The following is a 27,252-nucleotide window of genomic DNA, read 5'->3' as shown; positions in this document are numbered from 1 at the left end:
AAGATTTAACTTCAGACCTGTTGGATTCTTAAGCCTAAATGCTTCCGTCTAAGAATTAATAGGTTAAATGAGTTAATGTATGTAGTAATGCATTTAGAACAGTACCTGCCACATAGTACTGTGTAAGTATTAGCTACGGCTGCAACTATCATTACCATATTATTATTCTATTACTATTACTACTCATATGTTGCACTGATACAAAACACTGGTCCTTCAACACAGTGGTAACTTGGATTAGTTACTCTTTGGGCAAGCATTTTCTTCCCAGGTCCCATATTTCTTCCATCTTCAATTCTTACTCTAAATCTATACTTTCAACTAAAATCTAAATTCCATTCTTAAATCTTGTCTGGATTTTTAATATTTATTTTTCTTCTTCAAGTTCCAATCGCCAATAATAAAAAGTGATGAATATATTAACTATGCCTCCAGATGTGAAATTGTCATTCCAGAACTTCAGAGTTCTTACAGATGCTGCCCAGATTCCTTTGGGTTATTTCTTTCCTTCACATCTGAATCAACTGATATAAGTAGAGGCCAGAAGTTTGAGAGGCAATAATAATGGTAATAATAAAAATTAACTTTTATTGAATATTTACTTTGTGCTTGGCACTATGCCAAGCTTTTATATGCATCATCTCATTTAACCCTCATCACAAGTTTATAAGGGAGATTTACTGTCACCTCATGATAGGGATGAGGAAATTAAGGCAGAGCTAAGCCTCAGACCTAGGGCCATATCACTTCAGAGCTCATATTCTTACCCATACAGAGTGTTAGTGTTACCACAATCTCTATCATATTGTTAATACTCCCTCCATGAAAGTAGCCCTTCTATTTATTGACATTGTCAGAATATTACAGCTACCTCTGTATCCTCTGATAGGAAATCTGCTACCCCTGGGGCTACCTGTGGCTTACTTAGGCCTTCTGATATGTGCAGCTTCTGCTTAGTGTATAGATCTTCAAAAAATTTGGATTTGTCCTCTGTGAGACTAGACTCATCCAGGTGTGACTCCTATATAATTTAACACTTCGTTTCTGCAAAATTTATTTACTAACCGCTATGTGCTAAGGATTCTGATGTGAATATAACTTAGTTTCTGCTCTCAAGGATCTCATAATCTAGACCATGAAACAAATATTAAAGTACTCTGTCAGCAGGGTGTGATTTAAATAGGTGTCATGTATAGTTGTGATACAAATCAACTATCTAGAAGCAGCGACAAGGAAGTGTGGCATAAAAAATAGAGAAGTTTCTTAGGGAGACTTAGGAGGAATATGGAGAAAGGTCTAATAATAGGTTTATATAACTATTATTCTATTTAGATTATTCCCATTTTTTTATTATTAAAAAATTCTGTGAACATCTTTATATATAAAGTGAAAGCTTTATTAGGGGTTGTTTCTTTGAATAGATTCCCAGAACTGGAATTATTATTATTGCTTGATTGTGCTATTTGAGAAAAAGAGGAGTAATTGGTCAATGTCCTGATAAAAGTACAAGATTTTACTGCTCAGTGTCTTGTTTTTCCTTTGACTCCTTAAGTCTCTTTGCAGCTGTACAGGTCTCCTCAGTCATCTTTGTCAGCTTGCTTTATTTTACCTGCCTTTTTCCCCCCTATTTTTTAAAAATAAATTTCTAGTTTTGCGATAATTTTAGATTCACAGAAGATAATACAGATGAGTTTCTGGATACAGTCACCCAGTTTCCCCTAATGTTAATGTATTGTTACTGTGGTACATTTGTCAAAACCAAGAGACCAGCCTCGGTGCATTACAGTTAACTAAACTCTAAATATTATCTGTACTTCACCAGTTTATCTAATGTCCTTTCTCTGCTCTAGGATCAAATCCTAGACACCACAGTGTATTTAGACCCCAGCCTTTCGAAACTTGATTTCAGTCCACGATTTTAAGTGTGTCACTAGTAGTGCCAGGTTATTTATTAGACGTCATCTCATGTCCCAGTTCTGCCATTCGAGGGCATCTGCCATTGAGTTGCCTCCATTTTGAGGTTGCTCCTCAGTACCTCTAAATGGAAATAATCTCCCCTTCCTCTGAATTTCCATAGATTTTTCTTTTCCCTTTACCTCTTTTATGCTGTATTTGGGTACTTCTGCTGATTTTTCTGTCCTTTCTGAGTTATAGGTAGAATCGGTCCTGATAAATCTGTCAGGCTGAGTGAGACCTGAACCCTACTTGAAATTAAAACCAGTTCCTCTTAAGCACAGTTTACAGTGTTTCGTTAAGATGAAAGGGTGACACCAGATTGATGACTTGATCCAACGGAGCACCTTTGGAGAATCAAAGCCATAAAGTTAAGTCACCCCAGTTGTTTTCAGTCACTGCTTCAAAAGAAGTTAAAGACTGGTGTTGGTTGTTGAATCCCCACTCATAGACTCTCTCGCTCCATAGATTGATACTATGCTTCCATAGTTCTAGCTCTCAAAAAACACATTTGTCTTTTAAGTACTTACAGCTGTGAAGCTAAAAGGCAAATTTGAATAATTTCTTTAAATGAGTGCATTTAAAACATTAGCTTTTCTAAAAATGATGTTATATTTCCTACTTTGTTTATACCTTCATATTTTACAACATTTAGATTATGTCTTAGGTCTCCTTAGTAACACCTCCAAACCATGGAGGGAAGAACATTGAATGCATGTTATATGGTAATTGTATTCTTATACAATATATAGAAGTGGCAGTTCTTTGTATAGTGAGCTTTATTTGTTTTTTTAAGAGAAGACTACCTCAGAATGAATAAATAGCGGGCCTTTCACTTATATGAAGTAAATTTGGTTTTTTAAGACTGCGGTATGTTTTGTTGTTTGAATATAATTCTGTAAGAGATTCTATATGGTAGTATTCTGAGAGAAATAAAAGCAAATTTTCACTAAATGACTTCTACACAAATGTTCACAGCAGTTTTATTCATGGTAGCCAAAAAATGGAAACAACCCAAATGCCCATCTTTTGGTGACCAAATAAACAAATTATGGTATGTTCAAACAGTGGAATTCTACTTAGCAACAGAGAGGAACCAACTACTAATATATGCAATAACGTGGGTAAATTTCCAAAAGTTATGTTACGTGGAAGAATTCAAATAGGAAGAGTAGGTACTATGTAACTGCATTTATTTGAAATTGTAAAGCAGGCAAAACCAATCAAGAATGTGAAAAGGTCATTGATCACCAGGGGCCAAGGGTGGACTGACTGCATGCCTGCCAAAAAGCACAGGGAGCTTTGGGAAGCAGGGTGGTAGAAATGTTCTGTATCTTGATTTTAGTGGTTACCCAGGTATATGCACCTATCAAAACTCAAAATGGGTGCATTTCATTATGTGTAAATTGCAGCTTGAAAAACTGATTTAAGAGTTTGAAAGAGAAAAAAATTCTGTGACTTAGAAAATTGATACTAAGAGAAAAGAGCTCAAGATCACAAGTAGAAACAGAAGGATATCTGGGACCAGAAGCCATGAATTTGATCAAGGCAGACCTAATTGCAGTGATAAACTTGGAGCCGTTTGCATCTGCTTGGACAAATTAGATAATCTGAGATCAAAATAAACGAAGCCTTTTGTATTTAGTATGAAATTTGAAATCGTAATTTAATCTCCTTTTTTCATTATCTATTATATCCAAAAAGGAATCCTATAAAAATTGTCTGAGACAAAGCAAGCACAGCTGGAGTCTAATTACTTGTTGATGAGCTATAGATATAGTTTTTGGAAGTTACGCAGTAGAAATAAAAATGCCTTGAGGTTTTTCCCTCTGGCCTTAAAGAAAAGTCTTGTGCATGCTTTAAATGAGTAGTCTTTGATATGGTCATTAAGTATGTGCATTAAGGTGTTAAATGATAACTATCCATACAAGCTTTAATTTGTCTACTCATTGGTGATATAAATTTCTTCTACTTCACTAGTTCTGTCCTATGGAGATTGCATAGGAGAGTTTGTCAATACGATAGATGGAATCACTCAACTTACAGTGGAAGTCAGCAGAAAAACAAGGTTCAATGGGTAGAAGTTTATCTTACAAAACATGTATATGCTATATGTATACTGATTATATGTTAGAAGTTTGGGACAGGATTGGCATATGGGATCTACAAAGACCTCAGAGAGACTATATTCCAGTCCCGTCTCTGAAAAGTGTTAGCCATTCCTCTATTACCCCTTTGCTTCTGTATAATCAGTGGTAGGATTGTGAGAGGTTTAGTGGAAGAGATGGTTAAAAAAATACTAGTCAGCATGCTGTAACTTTGGTTTTCAAGTGTTGGTTTTTAGGGAAGATCCAGTGGTTAGGACTCCACGCTTCCACTGCAGGGGGTCCAGGTTCAATCTCTGGTCCGGCAACTAAGACCCTGCAAGCCACATGGGGCGGCCAAAAAAAAATCAAAAACAAAAGAAAACAAAGAGAGGCTTCCCTGGTGGCGCAGTGGTTGAGAGTCCGCCTGCCGATGCAGGGGACACGGGTTTGTGCCCCGGTCCGGGAAGATCCCACGTGCTGTGGAGCGGCTGGGCCCGTGAGCCATGGCTGTTGAGCCTGCGCGTCCGGAGCCTGTGCTCCGCAACGGGATAGGCCACAACAGTGAGAGGCCTGCGTACCAAAAAAAAAAAAAGAAAAGAAAACAAAGAGTTGATTTCTTAGAAATGCTTAGAAAACTGTGGGCAAAATTGATGCTGATGACATATAATTAATGTGGCACAATAATTCCTCACCTTGCCATATTCCCTTTGCTCCAAACACAAATCACTGATGAATAATGTCTAAAAGGCATAGCTGAGCTAAAAGAGAATGAAGTAAACGATGAAGAAGGAGTATATAAAGAGAATTTCCAAATTAAAGACAGGCAAGCAGGATAAATAATAAATCTACATCTAGATACTTCTTAAGGAAACAGTAATACCAAAACCAAAAAAATTTTATAGGCTACCAGAGAAAATAGATTGCTCATAAAGGAACAGCAAATATACCTTGGCTACAATAGAGGACAGAAGATAATGGAGTAACATCTTCCAAAAGTTGAGGAGAAATAACTGTCAACTAAGAATGTTACGTACAATTAAAACTAATACTCAAGAGGGAGGTCAAGATAAAAGCATTTGCATATGTACAAAGACTAAGAAAATTTATGTCTCACAGATCCACACTTAAAACTGTATTAAAGAACACAGAAGGAAGATATGATATATGTGAAAAAATGGTGGACACACAAATGGATAAAATATGTCAGTACATTTGTTAGCCATTACCTGTTTACCAAAAAAAAAGACGTGTCAAAAATAAGTTGAGGAGGAGGCGATTTGTTAAGTGTTCAAGGAATAAAGTATACTAAGTCCCATGTTTAGGAAGAGGATAGAGATTCTGTATACATTAAGTCCTTATTAGAAAATGTTGTAATGAAATATGTTTTTTGAAAAATAAACAGTAAATATTACAAACAGTAATTACTACTGGATAGAAATATTATTTATAACTTCCAAACAAGCAGAACAAAAGATAATTTATAAACCTTTATCATTCTAAATGAAAGTAGGAAAGGTAGAACAAAGAAAAAGTATGGTAAACTGAAAACATGTAAAAATAATCATAAAACTAGTCAGCATTGTTATAGCACTTACTATGTGTGTTAGATACTATTCTGAGCACTTTACATTTATAATATTTTTCATTCTATGCTAACATCTCTCTGAGGTACTGCTAGTACCCTCATTTTATACATGAGGTTAAGGCGCAAAAACATTGACCAAGGTCACACACGACAGTAATTGGTGAAGCCAGGATTTGAGCCAGATAGTCTGGCTCTAGAGTTCAAAATATGTCCAAATACATAATTTATTGCAATAAATATTCACAGATTAAGCTAACCTACAAAAAGATAAACAGTATCAAATGAGATAGAAAACAACATTTAACTATAAAATACTTGGAAGAGGCACACCTGAAGCAAAATCACATGGGAAGGTTGAAAATTACAGGAATAGAAAAAATATACCCCAATATTATTAGCCAAAGAAAATTCTACTGTAATTTTACTATCAGACAAAATAGAATTTTATTGGGTTGTGGTGGGGGAGACTGTTAAAGGATTAAAAGGCCCACTACATAATTTTACAAAGGAACAGCTCACCAAGAAGAAATAATATTCATGACCTTTATGACTCTAACAATATAGTCTTGAAATATATAAATCGAAAACTGATGAAATTCTGATGAATATTTGACATGTCACAATTTTGGTGGGAGATTTTGATATACTTTTATTTTAAAAACTGCTGGGTCAAGCAAAGAAGAAACTAGTAAAAATATGCAAGATATGGACAAAATCAACAGGCTTGATCTATTTGACATATATATATATATATATATATATAAAAGTATTATTTATATATATATATGAAAGTATTCATCCAGCAAGTGCTGCATGTACTTTCTTATCCACTATAAATGGAGCATTTATAAAAGTTGATCATGTACTACAACATGAAGGCAATCTCAATACATTTGAAAGCATTAATAAAATTCTTGTGAGGTGTGTGTGTATGAGTGTAATTCTCCACATTAACAGATTAAAGGGAAAAAAAAAACTATGATTATTTCAGTAGATGGCATTGTATGACCACAGTGGAATTGAATTAGAAATCAAGAATTAAAAGACATCTTTAAAAAGTGTGGAAGCTTTAAAATGCCCTCTTTAATAACTAATGAATTAAAAAGGAGATCATAGTGGAAATTACAAAAGTTTTAGGATTCAAATAGGATGCAGTTAAGAGGATAGAGGTAAACTTGTAGCCTTTAAAACAATAAGTATTTCAATGGCTGTTGTGAGGTACCCCGTATGGGGGCCTCGTAATCTAATTCAGACTCACCCACACCCCCCCACCCCATCGTCTAAAAAGTAGGGTGGAGGGAAGCCCATCAGTGGGGCACAAGCTGAGTGCATTTAGTCACTCCATCCCATGTCCCTTGGGAAGGTCTGAGACTAGGAGAAAAAAAAAAACAAGTATGAAAGAATAGGTTTGAAAAAATTAAGCTACCAACTGAAGAGATGAAAAGAACAGCACAGTCAGTCTAAGGAAAGTGAAGGAAGGAAACCAAGACAAGAAATTAATAAAATAAAAAACAAACTGTATCATGGGAATTCCCTGGCAGTCCAGTGGTTAGGACTCCGTGCTTTTGCTGCCAAGGGCCTGGGTTCGATCCTGAGTGGGGGAACTTAGATCCTGCAAGACATGTGGCTCTGCCAAAAAAAGAAGAAAAAGAAAGAAAAACTATCAAAGATGAACAAATCCAAATGCTAGTTCTTAAGATAACAAATTATAAAAGTAGTAAACTAAGTAGACATCTAGCAAGATTGATCCAAAACAACTGTGTTACACTGACTCAAAAGAAAATGCTATGGACAACTAAGACAACAGTCTAAAATGCGATATTAGAGAAAATGTGAAAATGACAAAATTTTAACTCAAGAAGTTCTAAATAACTTATTAAAGAAATTGAATTACTAATCACAAATCCTCCTTTCCCCTTTTTTCCCCTACCAAAAGACCTAGAAAGTTTACAGGAAAGTTTTACCATGCCTTCACAGGATAGATTATTCCCTTATTTTGGGGGAAAAAAAAGAAAACTGCTTTAAGCAATTCATTTTATGACTGATAGCAAAACTGGACTCGGACAGTACCAAAAAAAAAATTTTAAGGGAAATTACTGTCTTAGTGAACACAAATGAAGATATCCTGAATGAAAAACAAATGAATAGAATTTTGTAGTATGTGTGTGTATTAGTGTAATTCTCAACACTTGAAAGATTAAAGGGAGAAAAAAGTACGTGATTGTTTCAATAGATGACATTAAAAACTTTTGATACATTTCATAATTAACAACAACAGCAAAAGGCCTTTTAGTAAACTTGGACTAAAGGAGATCTGAAATTTTTTTAACCTAATAAAGGGAATATGCCAAAAATCTAGAGTGAGCAATCGTATTTAATGGTAAAACTTTAGAAGCCTTTCTGTTAAAATCAGGAAAAAACATAAGAATGCATGCTGTCCCTGCTTTAATTAAGCAGTGTGCTGGAGGGCTTAGGCACTGGAATAACACAAGAAAAAGAAATTAAGAGTTAAAAGAAGAGACAAAATTGGTAATGAGAATAAATTATTGTGTTGTTTTGCAGGAAATTCTTGTTTAAAAAAGCTCTGCTGCTCCAACTCTAGAGTTTAATGCAAACTTATGTTTAAAAAGGTCAGATTCAGTTGTCATTGATGATGTCTCTCTCTCACTTAGCCTAGCTAACTAATTAACAGTAAAAACAGCGCTTTTCATTTAGCAATTATGTTTTTAGGTGGTACAGTTAAACTGATGAAATTACTTTATCCAACCACCAATAAGTAGTTTTACAGATTTTAAGGATGTCTGTGAGGGAAAAAATGGTCTTCTCCAACTAACTCTTAATTCTAACTACTGCTTTTTGCAAAAATAAAAAGAAGTAAAAGTGGTATGAACTAGAAAATGAATGGAAGGATTTTGTGTGTGTGTGATAAGATCCCTTGAATTTATATTCTGATTTGGGGTTGTTTAGTCTGAATTTAAATCTGTTCACATTTTGGATCCTATCTCAGAGCTTTAAAGTACAAACTACTTAGGAGAACTTAATGTGGGCTTTAAAAACTAAGGTAACATTGACTCTAATTATAGTCTTAGTCATTATTTACTGGTAACCTGGACAGGGTACATGGCATGTGCTGTTCTGAGTCACTCACCCCCCCTTTTCCTCTCCACAATCCCGTTTTACAATCAGTTTTCACATTTTATTGTTTATCTTCCCTCTTCTCCTAGGAAGCTGGAATTTTCTTTTTGCTGAAAGGCTTGAAAATTATTTGGTGAAAATAAAAGCACAAAGATAGTTTAGGGATGTTTTTATTTAGGAACAAAAATTAACATTTGAGTTAAATTGTCTTTGAGTAATTTTAAGATTGCTTATATATTTTAACTGTTTTGTTTTTGTTCATAAGTCTTTCATTGTTCAATGAAAGCTTTGAACATTTCATTTTATAAAAGCTTTTATAAAATTTGTAGTATTCTCATCCATTGTATCATCCTGGACTTACAGTTTTTCTTTCTTTCATCTCTTTGATGAGACTGTAGAGGATTATATTTAAGAGGGGCGTTTCTTGGCCTATGTTACTAGATGGACCATGATTTCTGCCTCATTTCAGCTTCAGTGTGTCAACTTGATAGGATGGGACAGGTGGACATTCTGCTGACCAGCATCTTGATCGGGGAGGGTGGAGGCTGATGATGGATGGATATGTCTCACGACAAAATAAGCAAGTCCATGAATATGAGTGTGCGGAGTAAAATTGGGACCAGCAGATGGTGGAGCTGTGCTGTATCCTATTTCTCCCTCAGCTTTGAGGTTTGCTGTGGCCTTCTTTTCACAGAAGCCAGCTGGTATTGTCTGTTAACTGCCAGCACCTATTGGTTTGTGTAGAAGGGACTTGTTGCTTTCTTTAGAAATGTTCAGCCTCTCATTTCCATCTGTGGCTTTATGTTCATCTGGTGGTAAAATAATATTCAAAAGCAAAATATCTGAGAACTGACCTTTCCTTGGAGAACATTCCCAGTTAGATCCCATTTCTGTAATCTGATTACTCTTTGACATCTGGTTTTTCTCTGTTCCTTTTTTCTTTAATCCTCTGATATTTTAAATTTCTTTAATCTCTGCTATTGCCACTTTAAATCTCATTACTGAAGGTTCTTGCGATGTTGTGAAGAGAAGAAACATTTCTCAGAAAGCAACAACACAGAATATAGCATTAAAATATGAACTTAAATCTAACGAACCTGCTAGTTTTAACTTTCCTTTGTAATATATAGAATTTCATTTACTGATCCAAAGTACCTTTAAGAAACATGGGGTTTTTTTAGTATAATTTCTGAAACTTACTAATTGAAATAATTCTGCTATAAGTTGAGTTAAATTCATTATAACTAGTGGGCTAGCTTAGAGATATTCTTTTACATTTGAGATGAAAAAAAGAAAGGCCAAAAAAACAAAAAGGTGGGTTCACGTGAGGGATGGAAGCAAGGGAGGAGCCTGGGAGAGCATCTTGGAGTTGTGCTTGCTCTGTTTCCCTGGAAAATCCATGCTGTGAAGGAAAAGAAGATTCACCTTACACATGTGATGCTTATTTTGGTTTTCTTTAGTTAGGTTCTTTTAGTAGCAGTTTGGATTTGATGGAGATTTAATGATGTGTAACCTATTAAAAATAAGCAAGAAAGAAGTAAGTTTGAGGCTGAGAACAGAAATTAAAAAGGGGAGGTGACAAAATAAAAGGCAGAGCAGGAAGAAGGTGGTTTGTATAACTGTTTCCTTTAAGAGAAGTATTGTTGAAGTACAGTAGATCCAAGCATTAGATCTCTATTCCTGCATCTGAGGAGGGGGTGGGGTGTGAAGCTTTGCTCAAAAAGCCAACATATAGTGGGTCTTACCATGTTCACGTATTGTGGTATGAAATTCTTATTACTGTGCGAGTTAGGAAAGGAGTTTGAGAAATATCCTGACTGATCCTGGAAATTTCTCCTTCAGCTATCTAAGGTCATCAAAAGCCATCTGGGACCACAGTGAAACCCAGGAGACAGGAATTAACATGTCCTCTCACAAACACACAAGCATTTATGATGCTATTGCTGGAGAATGTCATACATTGCCAGGATTGATTCAGGTTCTCTGGCTAACTAGGAGGGTTTTGTTTCCTCTCTCACTGCTATGTGCCTCCCTCCATGTACTACGAATTCCAAGTATTAGAAATGTAGTCAAAAAGAATATTTATATATTTATCAGTATTTAAGGAATGGCCACAACCAAATCCAAGCACTTCCCCAGGGTTTTCTGACCTCTATCATTTTCCTCCATCTTTTGACAACTTTTTGCTTTGACTTCATTCTCAGACCGGCTCTCCCTGCTAACAGCAAAGATGCCCACTAGCAGTGCTCAGTTTCCATCCTACAGCTTAGAAACCTCAGCAGAAGAACACTTCTTCCCCTGATAGTTCCAAAAGAAATTCCAAGGCTGATTTTCATTTGCCTAATTTGTGTAAATTTCCATCCCTGACCCAATCACTATAATTTTCTGGTTAGGCCTGAGTCTTTTTTACCCATCTCTGGGGCCTAGGGGTCAGGTCAGCCCCTCCTGACCCATATGGACTGGGAATAGGGGAGATAAATTGGGGTGCTATTGCCATTAGAAGAAGAAAGAGATATTGGACAGTCAGAAACAGCAAAAGGTCCCCTGTGTCTATCCCCAAAGCTATTTAGTGGAAGAGGACTGTCCTTTAGCCAAGAGTACACTAGTTGTGGGTTCTTTAGCTAAAACTTCTGCTGTTGGAGCCTAACGCCTCTCCACATTGCCTGTTTTGCCACAGATACCTGTTTCCCAAGTTTACACTGTGCTGGACCGAGTTTGTAGACATGAAGGTTCGTGTGCCCTGTGAAACCATCGAGTACATCGAAGCCAACTATGGTAAGACCTGGAAGGTTCCTGTGAGGACATGGGACTGGAAACGCTCTCCCCACAATGTGCAGCCCAATGGAGTCTGGCCCATTTCTGAGTGGGATGAGGTTATCCAGTTGTACTGACACAGTAGGTTGAAATGGTGGAATTCCCCTCCTGCACAAAAGGGAGATGACTGTTTAAAAAGATACGTGTCTAGTTGTCAAACATAAGTAGGAGCCAAAGAAAAATGACAAGTTTGAAGATACAGAGAGAGTCCTAACTCCTGAGCCAACTGATTTAATTCTCTCATTTTACATTTATTAAAGTCTCCATGTACCAGGTACAATGCTAGGTTACAGTGGAGAAGCAGAGATGAGTGAGACAGATGCCTGCCTCTTTTCCCCCTACCTTTGGTAAGCACCCCAGTTTTCCTTTGAGGGAAACACCCTCACCCTTTGAAGAGCTTATATAGAATATGAAATGCTCTGTAAGTGCTTTCAAAATGTTAAATAATTAACATTTTGGAAGATGGGCTTACCAGGTGCAGCTAAGGAAGGATATACTAGTAAAAACAATAACCTGTGTAAGCTTGTATGTTAGGGCTACTTTTAAGGTGTGGAGGCTGAGTTAATATTCAAGTGATCAGACTTTAGGTGACATCAAGAAAAGATGCTAGCAGATTCCTGTTACAAGCACCCTGATGTGGAATTGATTTAGAGCACAGAGCATTATATAAGAGAATGACAGCTTATTTCTAGCCTTGTCAAAGGTACGTAAATTTCCATACACCTTCTATTTTCATATCTGAAGTGAAAAGAAAGCTTATGCTTGTGTGATGCTTAAATTTCCAGCCATTGTGAGAATATTTTCACTGACCTGATAATACTTGTTTGACAAATCACTCAAGTGAGACCATGCTACCAGACATGATATTGAAAGGGTGGTGATTTCATAAAACATATTTTCCTTACTTCATTCTCAATCAATAGGTAAACTATGAGCAATTCATGGTCATTTAATATTTTCTGAGTTTATAACCCTTGTACTCCAATTCTAATGTTAACCCTAAAGTGTTAATAGCAATACCTCCACTTTTTCTAAAGGTACTCCTCAGTGTATTCATTCATCAATCATAGTTCCATATCTTTCACTTATAGCCTATAAACCAATTTCCATGGTATGTAAACCTGCCTGTTCACTCTCCTCTTCCAGCACTACATCAGGACTCCGAAACACAGATAAGTGGCAAACCTGGCAGCTGTTTCCCACCCCAGATCATAGTATTTGCAAAGTTTGTATTGGTTCCTAGTTGTCCTATCTATTGAATATCAATGGGGCAAGAACTCAGACATCCCTACTTTGTCAAGTAGCACCCACTCTGAAACCCTCCAGTTTCCTTTTTCCCCTCAAGATATGTCCCTGAGTGGACTGGGATGGCTGTGTCTCCCTATCTCTTCACGAGTCACTTTAATTATGCATTGTAAGTGACAGGTAAAGGGATATTAGGCACAGAGCATTGCTATCTTTTTCTTTGCCCAGGATAGGAAGCTAAGTCTTATATTTTATGTAGGTTGCTTAGGACTACTTTCTGGACCAGATTGGCAGATTTTCGTGAAAACTAGAGAATAATAGGAATGTCAGAAATGGAAACCAGAAGGTCTGAGAGAATGGGCTGATAGTTTTCCTAAAACAAAGTTGGGGAAACCTACAAGCTACAACCACCCCACTCCAAATTTTAAAAACAGCAAAAACTTTTTTTTGATAAATGGTAAGCAATGACCTTCCTCTCTTAGGATGAGCTTTCAGTGCATAGTCACTGGGTCTTCTTATAAAGACCTAACATAATTTAGGTTTTCAGGTAACCTTTATAGATTACCAGTAAACTTGTCCCCAAATGACAGGCCATTGTAATCAGCTTTCTTTTTGCTAGAAAATCAGCCCATGGACATCATACCCAAATTCTAAATAGTTGAACCTAATTTTTTTTTTATGGTTGAAAAAATGTAACAGGTAATAATAGTGTTCCCGGGCAAAATCCACCCTGTTTACTGAGGACCATTTGCTCGTACTTAGCGTCTAGAAGTGCGCACACTGCACGTTTCTGCCCATTTCACATTGGGACTCCCACTGTTTGCCAGGGGGCGTCTTACCCACCCCCTGTTTAGGTTATTTCTTTTTATCTGTCCCCGGCGTTCAAGGTCTTGAAGCATTCAAATATCTAAGCTAACTTGGCCGCGTGGACAGAGGTTCCATATACATCCCTCTGTAGACCACTGGCTGCTAGAATACCTTTTTTGACTGCCTTCTGGTTTCACAGAGTTCAGACATTGGGTCCTACCCTAACTTGGGAGAATGAAAGCCCTTCCCCAAACTCTGAAGGCCAGGCTTGCTCTGTTACAGATTCAGCTACACTTCATCCTATACTTCTTAATTGTTGCACTCTGCTGAGTGTCCAGAGACCTTGGATCTACCATCAACACCTTATCAGATCACTTTTCTCTCCTCACCTGAGTATTCCAATAATAATTCTCCTAACCTGTCCACTTCCAGGTACAGTTTGCCTGGCTTACCAGGAGAAAACCTCTTATATTAACTTGTTTAGCACCCATGGATGTCCCCAGAGAGGTCCTGAGAGTCAAGACTGACAACCTCTCACTTGACAACCAGGTGACCACTCAGTCCTTCTCTAAGCAGGGAGCACTTGTCCCTGTCTCCTCTGCTGCAGCTACTGACATCTGGATCCTGGAATAAAACCTCAGTTCTCCAAATTGAGCATCCCTGAGAAGCTGGGCAGTGGGGCAAACCCTGAAATATGACCACTAGGTGGCAGAATGTGTGCCACCATTCCCCCCAGACAAGTTAACACTCAAGTGAAAATCATCTTGCTCTTGAGTCTTAAGGGCCAGAGGGGCCCTCACTGCAACACTCATTCTAACCCTTTTATTGTATAGCTAAATAAATAAGCACAGAAAGGAGTGATTTGAGCAAGAAAGAGTTGAGGCTCTAAGGGTGCCATGACTCCCAGCACATGCCTGTTTCACTGATCACAGCACAACATCTTTAGCCCTGCTTGACATGCTTGACGGAGAAGTTTTCAGGATGTTTTTGCCATCACCCACTTAATATCTTTCTGCTCAAATTTAGAGTCTGAGGTGACGAAGGAAGAGTGTTTTGTCCAAAATGCTTACACTGTCTTCATACCTTTATCTAAAACATGCCTTATCTCCAAAAGGTGAAATAGTTCATATTTGGAGGCATCAGCCTTTGGTCATTATATTTTTAATATCCAGGAGTACCTGATTCCCTTAGGCTCACGATGTGTCCCATTTCTGCTTACCTCTCTACTTCCCCAGGAAACCATTAGCACCAATCTAGTAAGTGCCCATTTCTGAAGATTCCCTCCTCTTCCTCTTTACTGATAGTCTCTTATGGAGGATCCAAGAAATTGAGAATAGATTATGCTCATTTCTCTGTTTTTTTTTGTGACCCTAAACCATTGTTTCTAGCCTTACAGGCTACAAAGCTTCAAATGGCACATAGGACAGCAAGGTGTTACACAGGAAAGCAGGGGTAGACTGGGGACCAGAGCTGCATCTGGGAAACACACTTGGAATGAATTCCCACACTCCAATAAACCCTTACCCAATGTCACAAGCCTAAGGCTGCGGATGTTTCTAAGTCTCCCCCTAGTTTCACCTTCTGAAAAATGAACAGTTCCTTCATTCTTAGTATTATAAATCCCCTGGGGAAACTTCCCCTCAAAACACGGTCAGAGAAAGTGCCACATTCCCACCTTCTAAAACATAGCCATCATTTGTAACAACTTTAAAGCACGGGAAAAACTCTATTTCTTGACCATTCAAAAGGATTTCTCTGAAGAAATGCCCCAGCAGCTACTTCTCTTTCCTCCTGCTCTGTCACTAAGACCCGGGCTAAGTCACCTCTAACATGTCACTTAGGGAAAGTGCCATGTTAGCATAAAAGGGCACAAAGTTTTGAATTAGGCCTGAGTTTGAATCCCAGCTTCATTGTGTGGGATTTATGGTGGGGACCTCTTAGCCTCAGTTTCCACATGAGTGAATTGGCAAAATGAAGAATACTTCTAAGGGGTTTTAGTTAGGATTAAATGAAATATAAAGTGCTTAGTATCAGGCCCTAGAATTAGGTAATACTCAAGAAATGTTCCATTTCTTGTTTCCAAATCCTTTTTCTAATTATTCTTCAAATGGGATTAAAGAAACTGGTAGGACACAAACCTTACTCAGAAGGTTGCATGACTGAATTTGCTTAGGGGAAAAAAAAATCATTTCATTATAACAAGGCATTAAAGGACAAATTGTATGGTTGATGAATTCAGAGACATGACCAAGTTGCCTCCTTCTCTAAATAGAACAAATATTTTCATTTTATTGGTGAAGCTGTTGTCCTCTAGGGTCTCCTCATGCTATCCCCATATGCTACCTAGTTCCCGGGTCCCAAGCAGGTCACTCTCTGTACCTCCCTAGATTTGGTGCCTGGTCTGCCCTGGACTTCTGTTTCAGTATTCTAGCTTTTCATGGAGGTGAACCCTCACCTTCTTGTTAGTAAATCTCTGCCAGCCAAAATCAGATATAAGCCATGATTTGGAGAGGGAAAGAATTTGGAATACTTAGTTTCACTTAATTATCTGTGCTGATGAATGCTTATGTCAGTATTAATAAACGGGAATTGAAAATACTCTTTTCTACCTTCTTCCCCCACATTTGTGTTTCTGTCTCAACTAGGCAAGAATCAACAGGGTATGTGATACTATTTTAAGCTGCTCCACATCAGACTGAAATCCTAATTATAGTTCATAAGTCAAACAGACCAATTCAATAGTGATGCTTTTTGTACGGTACCTGTGCTAAAGTAGACAAGTATACATTTTTCTATGAGAAATCTGTTTCTATATTCTCAGAACTTATATTTTAGAATGCCTTCCTTGCCTTCCTCCAACCCAACCAATGCAGAGATTATGTCGGAACCCATGAGCCACCCAAGCTGCTGTGTTCTTATGCACAGCTCTCACAGTGGAGTTGAAAGGCAGTATGAGGAGAATTAGAAGTGCTGTATTTTGTTCTATAAAACAATAAACTACTGTCTCATGTACCATTAAGAAAATTACAAGAGTATGCAGACTTATGACTCATTCAGAGCATGGGGAGTAGTTCATGTGTTTGTTAAATGAAAATCATATGTAGCTATTTATGTATCCCTCATCATAACCAGAAAACGTGTTTGTGAATTTTCTAAACAAAGTGATATTTTAAACATGAGTAAATTTCAGTGTATGCTTACCAGTTTACTTTGACTTTATCTTCAGGTACAGATAGTTTGTGGTACTACTGAAAATGCCTTTAATATTATTATTTTGATCAGAATTTGTAATATATAATCCAGTTTGGGACGATGAATAAAATTTTTCTAATCACTTGAGATATTTTGTGTTTATTTTTGCAGCTTGCAGTAGAAATAATAGCCACTAACATTCATAAGCAATCTAGTAAAATAGTAATCTTGCCACCAGTACAGTACTTCTAAATTAAGGTGAGATAGGTTGTATGGGTGGACCCTAATCCAATATGATTGGTATCCTTATAAGAAGAGATTAAGATGCAGACAAACACAGAGGGACGATCAAGTGAAGATTTAGGGAGAAGATGGCCATCTACAAGCCAAGGAAAGAGGCCCTCAGAAGAAACCAGTTCTGCCAACACCTTGATCTTGGACTTCTAGCCTCCAGAACTGTGAGAAAAGAAAGTTGTTTTAAGCCATCTGGTCTGTCATACTACGTTAGGCAGCCCTAGCAAACTAATGCAGTAATCAAGGCAGAATGGTATTGGTAGAGGCATAGACACATAGATCAATGGAACAGAAAAAAAGAACCTAGAGATTGGCATACAAATATGCTCAACTGATTTTTGACAAAAGTGCAAAAGCAATTCAATGGAGGAAGGATAGTCTTTTGAACAATTGGTACGAGAGCAATTGGACAGCCATAGGCAAAAAAAAAACCCAAAAAACCTCATACTTTATATAAAAATGAACTCAAAATGTATCATGTACTTAAATGTAAAATATAAAACAATGAAACTCTAAGGGGAAAAATAGAAAATTTTTATGATCTAGGGCTAGACAAAGAGTTCTTTCTTAGACTTCATACCAAAAGCACAATCAGTAAAAGGAGAAATTGATAAATTGTACGTCATCAAAATTGAAAACTGCTGCTTTGCAAAAGCTTACAAGTAGAGGATGAAAAGTCAAGCAACAGACTAGTAGGAAATATTTGCAAGTTACATATCTGAAAGAAGACTAGTATCTAGAATGTATTAAAGAAAACACTCAACATTTTTTTAAAAATTCGATTAGAAAATGAGCAAGAGATATGAACAGACATTTCACTGGAGAGGCTATACAGATGGCAAATAAGCACATTAAAAAGATGTTCAGCATCGTTAGCCAAATAGCCAAAAGCAATAGCCAAAGCAATCCTGGGAAAGAAGAAAAAAGCTGGAAGCATCACACTTCCTGATTTCAAGCTATATTATTACCATATACAATGCTGTAGTAATCAAAACAGTATGGTACTGGCATTTAAAAAGACACATAGACCAATGGAATAGAATTGAGAGCCCAGAAATAAACCCATGCATATACAATCAACTAATATTTGACAGGGGAGCCAAGAATACTCAATAGAGAAAATATAGTCTCTTAAATAAGTGGGGCTGGGAAAATTTGGATAATCACATGCAAAAGAATGAAACTAGATCCCTATATCACACCAGTCAAAATTAACTCAACATGGATTGAAAACCTAGATTTGAGACCTGAAACCATGAACTCCTAGAAGAACACATAGGGAAAAAGTTCCTTGACATTGGTCTTGTCAGTGATATGACACCAAAAGCATAGTCAACAAAAACAAAACTAAACAAGTGGGACTACATCAAACCAAAAAGCTTCTGAGCAGAAAACAAGAAAATGAAAGGCAACCTATGAGTTGGAAATAAATATTTACAAATCATATGTATAATAAGGGGTTAATATCCAAAATATATAAGGAACTCATACAACTCAATAGCAAAAAAAATCCAATTTTTAAAGTGGGCAAAGGAACTGAAACATTTTTCTAAAGAAGAAATTCTAATGGCTAACAGATACATGAAAAATTGCTCAACGTCACTAATCATCAGGAAGATGGAGATCAAAACCACAGTGAGATAGATATCACCTTACACCTGTTAGAATGGCTATTGTCAAAGAAGACAAGAGCTAACAAGGGCATGTGAGGATGTGGAGAAAAGAAAACCTTGTATACTGTTGGTGGGACTGTAAACTGGTACAGCCACTCTGGAAAACAGTTTGGAGTTTCCTCAAAAAATTAAAAATAGAACGATACGATCCAGCAATTCCACTTCTGGATATATATTCGAAGGAAATGACATTACTATCCTGAAGGAATACCTGCACCCCCTGTTCACTGTAGCTTTATTTACAATAGCCAAGGTATGGAAATAACCTAAGTGTCTATCAACAGATGAATGGATGAGAAGATGTGATGTATATATAGTATGGAATATTATTCAGCCACAAGAAAGAGGAAGTCCTGCCATTTGTGACAACGTAGGTGGACCTTGAGGTCATTATGTTAAGGAAAAAAAGTCAGAAAAAGACATGCTGTATGATTGCATATGTAGACTCTAATAAACAAACAAACTCAGAGAACAGATTGGTGGTTGCCAGAAGCAGGGGGTAGGGGCTGGGGTAATTAGTTGAAGGTGGTCAAAAGATACAAACTTCCAGATATAAGTAAGTTCTGGGGATGTAATGTACAGCATGATAACTGTAGTTAGCAATACTATATTGTATATTTGAAAGCTGCTAAGAGAGTAGATCTTAAAAGTTCTCATCACAAGAAAACAAAAATTTCTAACTGAGGTAATGGATGTTGACTTATGGTGGTAATCATTTCACCATATGTACATATATCAAATCATCGTTGTACACCTTAAACTTATACAATGTGATATGTCAGTTATATCTCAAAATGGGGAAGGGGAAGAAGTTACAATTTTTCTTTGTCATAATTTCTCCCATGAACACATCATGTGATCTTCCTGAAGTAAATATTAATAAACCAGATCTTGCTCAGCTAATAATTAGAAACCATTTTCTGTGTTGTCACTGGTATGAGCTTACAGGTGTTCAGCTGGTGTCAGCTCTGCCACATCATACTTTGTGTTTTGGGATCTTATTTTTTTTCCTTGGACACAAAAATACAAAATCTGCTGAATTTCAGCATATTCCTCTTCCTTAATAAATCATTTTCTAGAAATTTTGTGAAAATGTGCACATTTACTGAAAATTACTACTACTCTTCTTTTCCTTTTCTTTTTTTTTGGGGGGGGGGCCATGCCATGCAGCTTGTGGGATCTTAGTTCCCCAACCAGGGATTGAACCCGAGCCCCAGCAGTGAAAGCACAGAATCTAACCACTGGGCTGCCAGGGAATTCCCTACTCCTTTTATTTCTAATCTAAATTGGTATCTTCCCAGTTCCTCTTTAATAAAGTTTCCCTTACTAGTCCCCCTGTAACAAATACCAAAACTATATATAAACTTCTAAGTAAAGGTGGTAAGTGTAAAAACATTTTCTGGAAGGAGTTAAAGTTGTCAATGATAGAGAAGTAAAGATAGAGGACTACAGTACTGATAACTAATAAACTTAAAAAAAATGTTCAACATTGTTAACCATCAGGAAAATGCAAATTACAACCACAACGAGATACCACTGCACAGCTATTAGGATGGCTAAAATTTTAGATAGTGAAAACACCAAATACTGTAGTTGTCTCTCTTATGGTTTCTTTTTAAATGTGTTCTTTGCACCATTGTTTGACTATGATTTTACTAGAGTGTCCTTAAACATTTTATAAACGTTCATAATATGTAACACTCTTCATAATAAAATAAAAAGGAATAATCTTGTCTCAGTCTTTGGAAGACAGATTTTTAGCTTTTTGTTTTGTTTTTCTCTTTTTCTCCTCCAATTCTGTATTGATTTACTCTGTAAATTTAATAACCCTCTTTAAAATTTATTTTTGCATTCTTTTGTGTCCTTTATAGTTGACTTTTCCCCAAGAATATTTATCAGCAAAAGCCCTTTAGCAGCTGGTGTCATTGTTCTTAGGTCTCTAACTTTAACTAATTTCATATTTATCACCAGTTTTTTTTAATTTAAATTCTTTTTTTTTTTCTAGTTAGTCTCAATACTTTGGAGAATATTTTCTAGAGAATACTGCAGGAAAGGTGACTGGTTGACTAATTTTCTGAAAATGTATTACCACCAAATGTCTTTCAGGTGTCTTAGAAGAACGATCATCGCATAGTTGGAGTGTGTATGAGTTTGTTTTGGAGCCTAAACTGTGCAACTGTTTAATCCAGCCAGATCCTGCTTAGAAAAACTGAAGGGTGAGCTCACAAAGCAAAAGGCTTAGCTTTTAAGAAGCTGTCCTCTCCTCATGTCATGCGGTCACAATTTGCTAGGAACCAGGTTTCCCCTATATCCTAGTGGAAGACCAGAGAATATCTACAACAGTGCTGTCAAACAGAGCATTCTCTGATACTAGAAATGACTCTGCCTGCACTGTCCAAGACAGTAGCCACGAGCCACATGTGATCTTGAGCACTTGAAATGTGGCAAGTGCAAATGGGGAACTAAATGTTTACTTTGATTTTTTTTAAACATCTTTATTAGAGTATAATTGCTTTACAATGGTGTGTCAGTTTCTGCTTTATAAAAAAATGAATCAGTTATACATATACATATGTCCCCATATCTCTTCCCTCTTGCGTCTCCCTCCTTCCCCGCCTCCGTATCCCACCCCTATAGGTGGTCACAAAGCACCGAACTGATCTCCGTGTGCTATGCAGCTGCTTCCCACTAGCGATCTATTTTATGTTTGGTAGTGTATATATGTCCATGCCACTCTCTCACTTTGTCCCAGCTTACCCTTCCCTCTCCCCGTATCCTCAAGTCCATTCTCTAGTAGGTCTGCATCTTTATTCCCATCTTGCCCCTAGGTTCTTCTGACCATTTCTTTCTTTTTTTTTTTTTTAGATTCCATATGTATGTGTTAACATATGGTATTTGTTTTTCTCTTTCTGACTTACTTCACTCTATGTGACAGTCTCTAGGTCCATCCACCTCACTACAAATAACTCAGTTTCGTTCCTTTTTATGGCTGAGTAATATTCCATTGTATATATGTGCCACATCTTCTTTATCCATTCATCTGTTGATGGACACTTAGGTTGCTTCCATGTCCTGGCTATTGTAAATGGAGCTGCAATGAACATTGTAGTACATGACTCTTTTTGAATTATGGTTTTTGCAGGGTATATGCCCAGCAGTGGGACTGCTGGGTCATATGGTAGTTCTATTTTTAGTTCTTTAAGGAACCTCCATACTGTTCTCCATAGTGGCTGTATCAATTGACATTCCCACCAACAGTGCAGGAGGGTTCCCTTTTCTCTACACCCTCTTCAGCATTTACTGCTTATAAAGGTTTTGATAATGGCCATTCTGACCAGTGTGAGGTGATACCTTGCTGGGTTTTTGATTTGCATTTCTCTAATGATTAGTGATGTTGAGCATCCTTTCATGTGTTTGTTGGCAATCTGTATATCTTGTTTGGATAAATGTCTGTTTAGGTCTTCTGCCCATTTTTGGATTGGGTTTTTTGTTTTTTTGATATTGAGCTGCATGAGCTGCTTGTATATTTTGGAGATAAATTCTTTGTCAGTTGCTTTGTTTGCAAATATTTTCTCCCATTATGAGGGTTGTCTTTTTGTATTGTTTATGGTTTCTTTCACTGTGTAAAAGATTTTCAGGTTCATTAGGTCCCATTTGTTTTTATTTCTATTTCTCTAGGAGGGGGGTGAAAAAGGATCTTGCTGTGATTTATGTCATGCGGTGTTCTGCCTATGTTTTCCTCTAAGAGTTTTACAGTGTCTGGCCTTACATTTAGGTCTTTAATCTTTTTTTTTTTTTTTTTTTTTTTGCGGTACGCGGGCCTCTCACTGTTGTGGCCTCTCCCGTTGCGGAACACAGGCCCCGGACGCGCAGGCTCAGTGGCCATGGCTCACGGGCCCAACCGCTCCACAGCATGTGAGATCTTCCTGGACTGGGGCACGGACCCGTATCCCCTGCATCGGCAGGCAGACTCTCAACCACTGCGCCACTAGGGAAGCCCCTTTAATCCATTTTGAGTTTATTTTTGTATATGGTGTTAAGGAGTGTTCGAATTTCATTCTTTTACATGCTGTCCAGTTTTCCCAGCACCACTTATTGAAGAGGCTGTCTTTTCTCCACTGTTTACTTTGATTTTAATTAAATTAAGTAGCATCATATAGCTAGTAGCTAGCATACTGGACAATGCAGGGCCAGAGGATTTGATGGGACCAGCAAGAGCTTTGGAGTTGTAGAGATCTAGACTCAGATCCAGGGGTGTCACTACCTAGCTTTGTGATCTCAGGCTGGTTATTTAACTTCTGAGTTCCAATTTTTTTTTCAACTAATGAGGCTAAAATTAATACCTGCCCATAAGAGTTATTATAAGAATTATAGGAACCCTGGTATATTGCTTAGTACAGAGTAGAAGTTCAATAAATGATAGCTATTAATATTATTATCTTTACTTTTATTTCAACCTTTGGCATTAATCTCTGAACTTCTATTTTCCTAATAATCCCTAGTAATATTTCTGTAAGATAAGAGCCTTTCTGTATTTCAGAATATTCCTGGTGAGAGGGCCCTGTCCTGAGGACTGGTGATGAGAAGTGAGAGTGGCCTCAAGGGCACAGGTACAAGGCCTGTCCTTTGGGGAGACAGATGGTAGGATTAAAACATAACACTTGGATACGGCTTCAAGACAGCAGAAGAGTAAGATGTGGAGATCACCTTTCTCCCCACAAATACATCAGAAATACATCTACACGTGGAACAACTCCTACTGAATGCTGGAAGAAAACCTCAGACCTCCCAAAAGCCAGGCGTCAGGGCTGTGCCTCTGAGGTAGGAGAGCCAACTTCAGGACACTGGTCCGCAAGACACCTCCCAGCTCCACGTAATATCAAATGGCAAAAATCTCCCAGAGATCTCCATCTCAATGCCAAGACCCAGCTCCACTCAATGACCAGCAAGCTACAGTGGTCGGCACCCTATGCCAAACAACTAGCAAGACAGGAACACAACCCCATCCATTAGCAGAGAGGCAGCCTAAAATCATAATAAGGCCACAGACACCCCAAAACACACCACCAGACGTGGACCTGCCCATCAGAAAGACAAGATCTGGCCTCATCCACCAGAACACAGGACCTAGTCCCCTCCACCAGGAAGTCTACACAACCCACTGAACCAACCTTAGCCACTGGGGACAGACAGCAAAAACAAAGGGAACTACGAACCTGCAGCCTGCAAAAAGGAGACCCCAAACACAGTAAGTTAAGCAAAATGAGAAGACAGAGAAACACACAGCAGATGAAGGAGTAAGGCAAAAACCCACCAGACCTAACAAATGAAGAGGAAATAGGCAGTCTACCTGAAAAAGAATTCAGAATAATGATAGTAAAGATGATCCAAAATCTTGGAAAAACAATGGAGGAAATACAAGAAACGTTTAACAAGGACCTAGAAGAACTAAAGAGCAAACGAACAGTGATGAACAACACACTAAATGAAATTAAAAATTCTCTAGACGGGATCAATAGAAGAATAACTGAGGCAGAAGAACAGATAAGTGACCTGGAATATAAAATAGTGGAAATAACTACCAGAGAGCAGAATAAAGAAAAAAGATTGAAAAGAATTGAGGACAGTCTCAGAGACCTCTGGGACAACATTAAACGCACGAACATTCGAATTATAGGGCTCCCAGAAGAAGAAGAGAAAAAGAAAGGGTCTGAGAAAATATTTGAAGAGATTATAGTTGAAAACTTCCCTAATATAGGAAAGGAAATAGTCAATCAGGTCCAGGAAGTGCAGACAGTCCCATACAGGACAAATCCAAGGAGAAAGACACCAAGACACATATTAATCAAACTATCAAAAATTAAATACAAAGAAAAAATATTAAAAGCAGCAAGGGAAAAACAGCAAGTAACACACAAGGGAATCCCCAAAAGGTTAATAGCTGATCTTTCAGCAGAAACTCTGCAAACCAGAAGGGACTGGCAGGACATATTTAAAGTGATGAAGGAGAAAAACCTACAACGAAGATTACTCTACCCAGCAAGGATCTCATTCTGATTTGATGGAGAAATAAAAGGTTTACAGACAAGCAAAAGCTAAGACAATTCAGTACCACCAAACCAGCTTTACAGCAAATGCTAAAGGAACTTCTCTAGGCAGGAAACACAAAAGAAGGAAAAGACCTACAATAACAAACCCGAAACAATTAAGAAAATGGTAATAGGAATATACATATCGATAATTACCTTAAACATAAATGGATTAAATGCTCCAACCAAAAGACATAGACTGGCTGAATAGATACTAAAACAAGATCTGTATATATGCTGTCTACAAGAGACCCACTTCTGACCTAGGGACACATACAGACTGAAAGTGAGGGGATGGAAAAAGATATTCCATGCAAATGGAAATCAAAAGAAAGCTGGAGTAGCAATTCTCATATCAGACAAAATAGACTTTAAAACAAAGACTAGGACTTCCCTGGTGGCGCAGTGGTTGAGAGTCCGCCTGCCGATGCAGGGGACACAGGTTTGTGTCCCGGTCTGGGAAGATCCCACATGCCATGGAGCGGCTGGGCCTGTGAGCCATGGCCACTGGGCCTGCACGTTCAGAGCCTGTGCTTTGCAACGGGAGAGGCCACAACAGTGAGAGGCCCATGTACCAAAAAAAAAAAAAAAAAAACGAAAAAACAAAGACTATTACAAGAGAAAAAGAAGGAAACTACATAATGATCAAGGGATCAGTCCAAGAAGAAGGTATAACAATTGTAAATATTTATACACCCAACATAGGAGCACCTCAATACATAAGGCGAATGCTAACAGCCATAAAAGGGGAAATCGACAGTAACACAATCATAGTAAGGGACTTTAACACCCCACTTTCACCAATGGACAGATCATCCAAAATGAAAATAAATAAGGAAATACAAGTTTAAATGATACATTAAACAAGATGGACTTAATTGATATTTAAAGGACATTCCATCCAAAAACAACAGAATACACACTCTTCTCAAGTGCTCATGGAACATTCTCCAGGATAGATCATAACTTGGGTCACAAATCAAGCCTTCGTAAATTTAAGAAAATTGAAATGTATCAACTATCTTTTCTGACCACAACGCTATGAGACTAGATATCAATTACAGGAAAAAATCTGTATAAACTACAAACACATGGTGGCTAAACAATACACTACTTAATAACCAAGAGGTCACTGAAGAAATCGAAGAGGAAATAAAAAAATACCTAGAAACAAATGACAATGGAGACACAATGACCCAAAACCTATGGGATGCACCAAAAGCACTTCTAAGAGGGAAGTTTATAGCAATACAATCCTACCTTAAGAAACAGGAAACATCTCAAATAAACAAGCTAACCTTACACCTAAAGCAATTATAGAAAGAAGAACAAAAAATCCCCAAAGGTAGCAGAAGGAAAGAAATCATAAAGATAGGAACAGAAATAAATGAAAAAGAAATGAGGGAAACGATAGCAAAGATCAATAAAACTAAAAGCTTGTTCTTTGAGAAGATAGACAAAACTGATAAACCATTAGCCAGACTTATCAAGAAAAAAAGGGAGAAGACTCAAATCAATAGAATTAGAAATGAAAAAGGAGAAGTAACAACTGACACTGCAGAAATACAAAGGATCATGAGAGATTACTACAAGCAATATATGCCAATAAAATGGACAACCTGGAAGAAATGGACAAATTCTTAGAAACGCACAATGTTCCAAGACCGAACCAGGAAGAAATAGAAAATATGAACAGATCAATCACAGGCACAGAAATTGAAACCGTGATTAAAAATCTTCCAACAAACAAAAGCCCAGTTCCAGATGGCTTCACAGGTGAATTCTGTCAAACATTTAGAGAAGAGCTAACACCTATCCTTCTCAAACTCTTCCAAAATATAGCAGAGAGAGGAACACTCCTAAACTCATTCTATGAGGACACCATCACCCTGATACCAAAACCAGACAAAGACGTCACAAAGAAAGAAAACTATAGGCCAATATCACTGATGAACACAGATGCAAAAATCCTCAACAAAATACTAGCAAACAGAATCCAACAGCACATTAAAAGGATCATACACTATGATCAAGTGGGGTTTATCCCAGGAATGCAAAGATTCTTCAATATATGCAAATCAATCAGTGTGATAAACCATATTAACAAATTGAAGGAGAAAAACTATATAATCATCTCAATAGATGCAGAGAAAGCTTTTGACAAAATTCAACACCCATTTATGATAAAAATGCTCCAGAAAGTAGGCATAGGGGAACTTACCTCAATATAATAAAGGCCATATATGATAAACCTGCAGCCAACATCGTTCTCAATGGTGAAAAACTGAAACCATTTCCACTAAGATCAGGAACAAGACAAGGTTTCCCACTCTCACCACTATTATTCAACATAGTTTTGGAAGTTTTCGCCATAGCAG

The 27,252-nt window shown here is 37.4% G+C and overlaps 2 protein-coding genes across 8 annotated transcripts in view; both read left to right on the top strand.

Moving 5' to 3' along the window:
- The window catches only part of FKTN (fukutin), a 102,664-nt gene that overhangs the window by 56,221 nt on the left and 19,191 nt on the right, over window positions 1-27,252 (top strand). For 3 of the 6 annotated variants that reach the window (XM_060300671.1, XM_060300672.1, XM_060300673.1), the window contains exon 10: window positions 11,438-16,965. In XM_060300671.1, coding sequence (XP_060156654.1) covers window positions 11,438-11,651 — 214 coding nt within the window. In that variant the 3' untranslated portion in view covers window positions 11,652-16,965. Of the gene's footprint in view, window positions 1-11,437; window positions 16,966-20,891; window positions 21,002-27,252 lie in introns of those variants that run through there. The other 3 variants (XM_070045707.1, XR_011377528.1, XM_070045708.1) reach the window with 3 other exon arrangements.
- The window catches only part of TAL2 (TAL bHLH transcription factor 2), a 38,051-nt gene continuing 22,236 nt past the window's right edge, over window positions 11,438-27,252 (top strand). Inside the window, exon 1 of one of the 2 annotated variants that reach the window (XM_060300675.2) lies at window positions 11,438-11,535. The gene's annotated coding sequence lies outside the window, so the exon portion shown is untranslated. The remainder of the gene's footprint in view (window positions 11,536-27,252) is intronic. The other variant, XM_030859124.2, reaches the window with a different exon arrangement.

This window comes from Globicephala melas, chromosome 6 (genome assembly GCF_963455315.2).
Source record: "Globicephala melas chromosome 6, mGloMel1.2, whole genome shotgun sequence".
Classification (NCBI taxonomy): domain Eukaryota; kingdom Metazoa; phylum Chordata; class Mammalia; order Artiodactyla; family Delphinidae; genus Globicephala; species Globicephala melas.
Note: the sequence above shows the minus strand (reverse complement) of the source record. Positions and strands in the feature narration are given on the sequence as shown.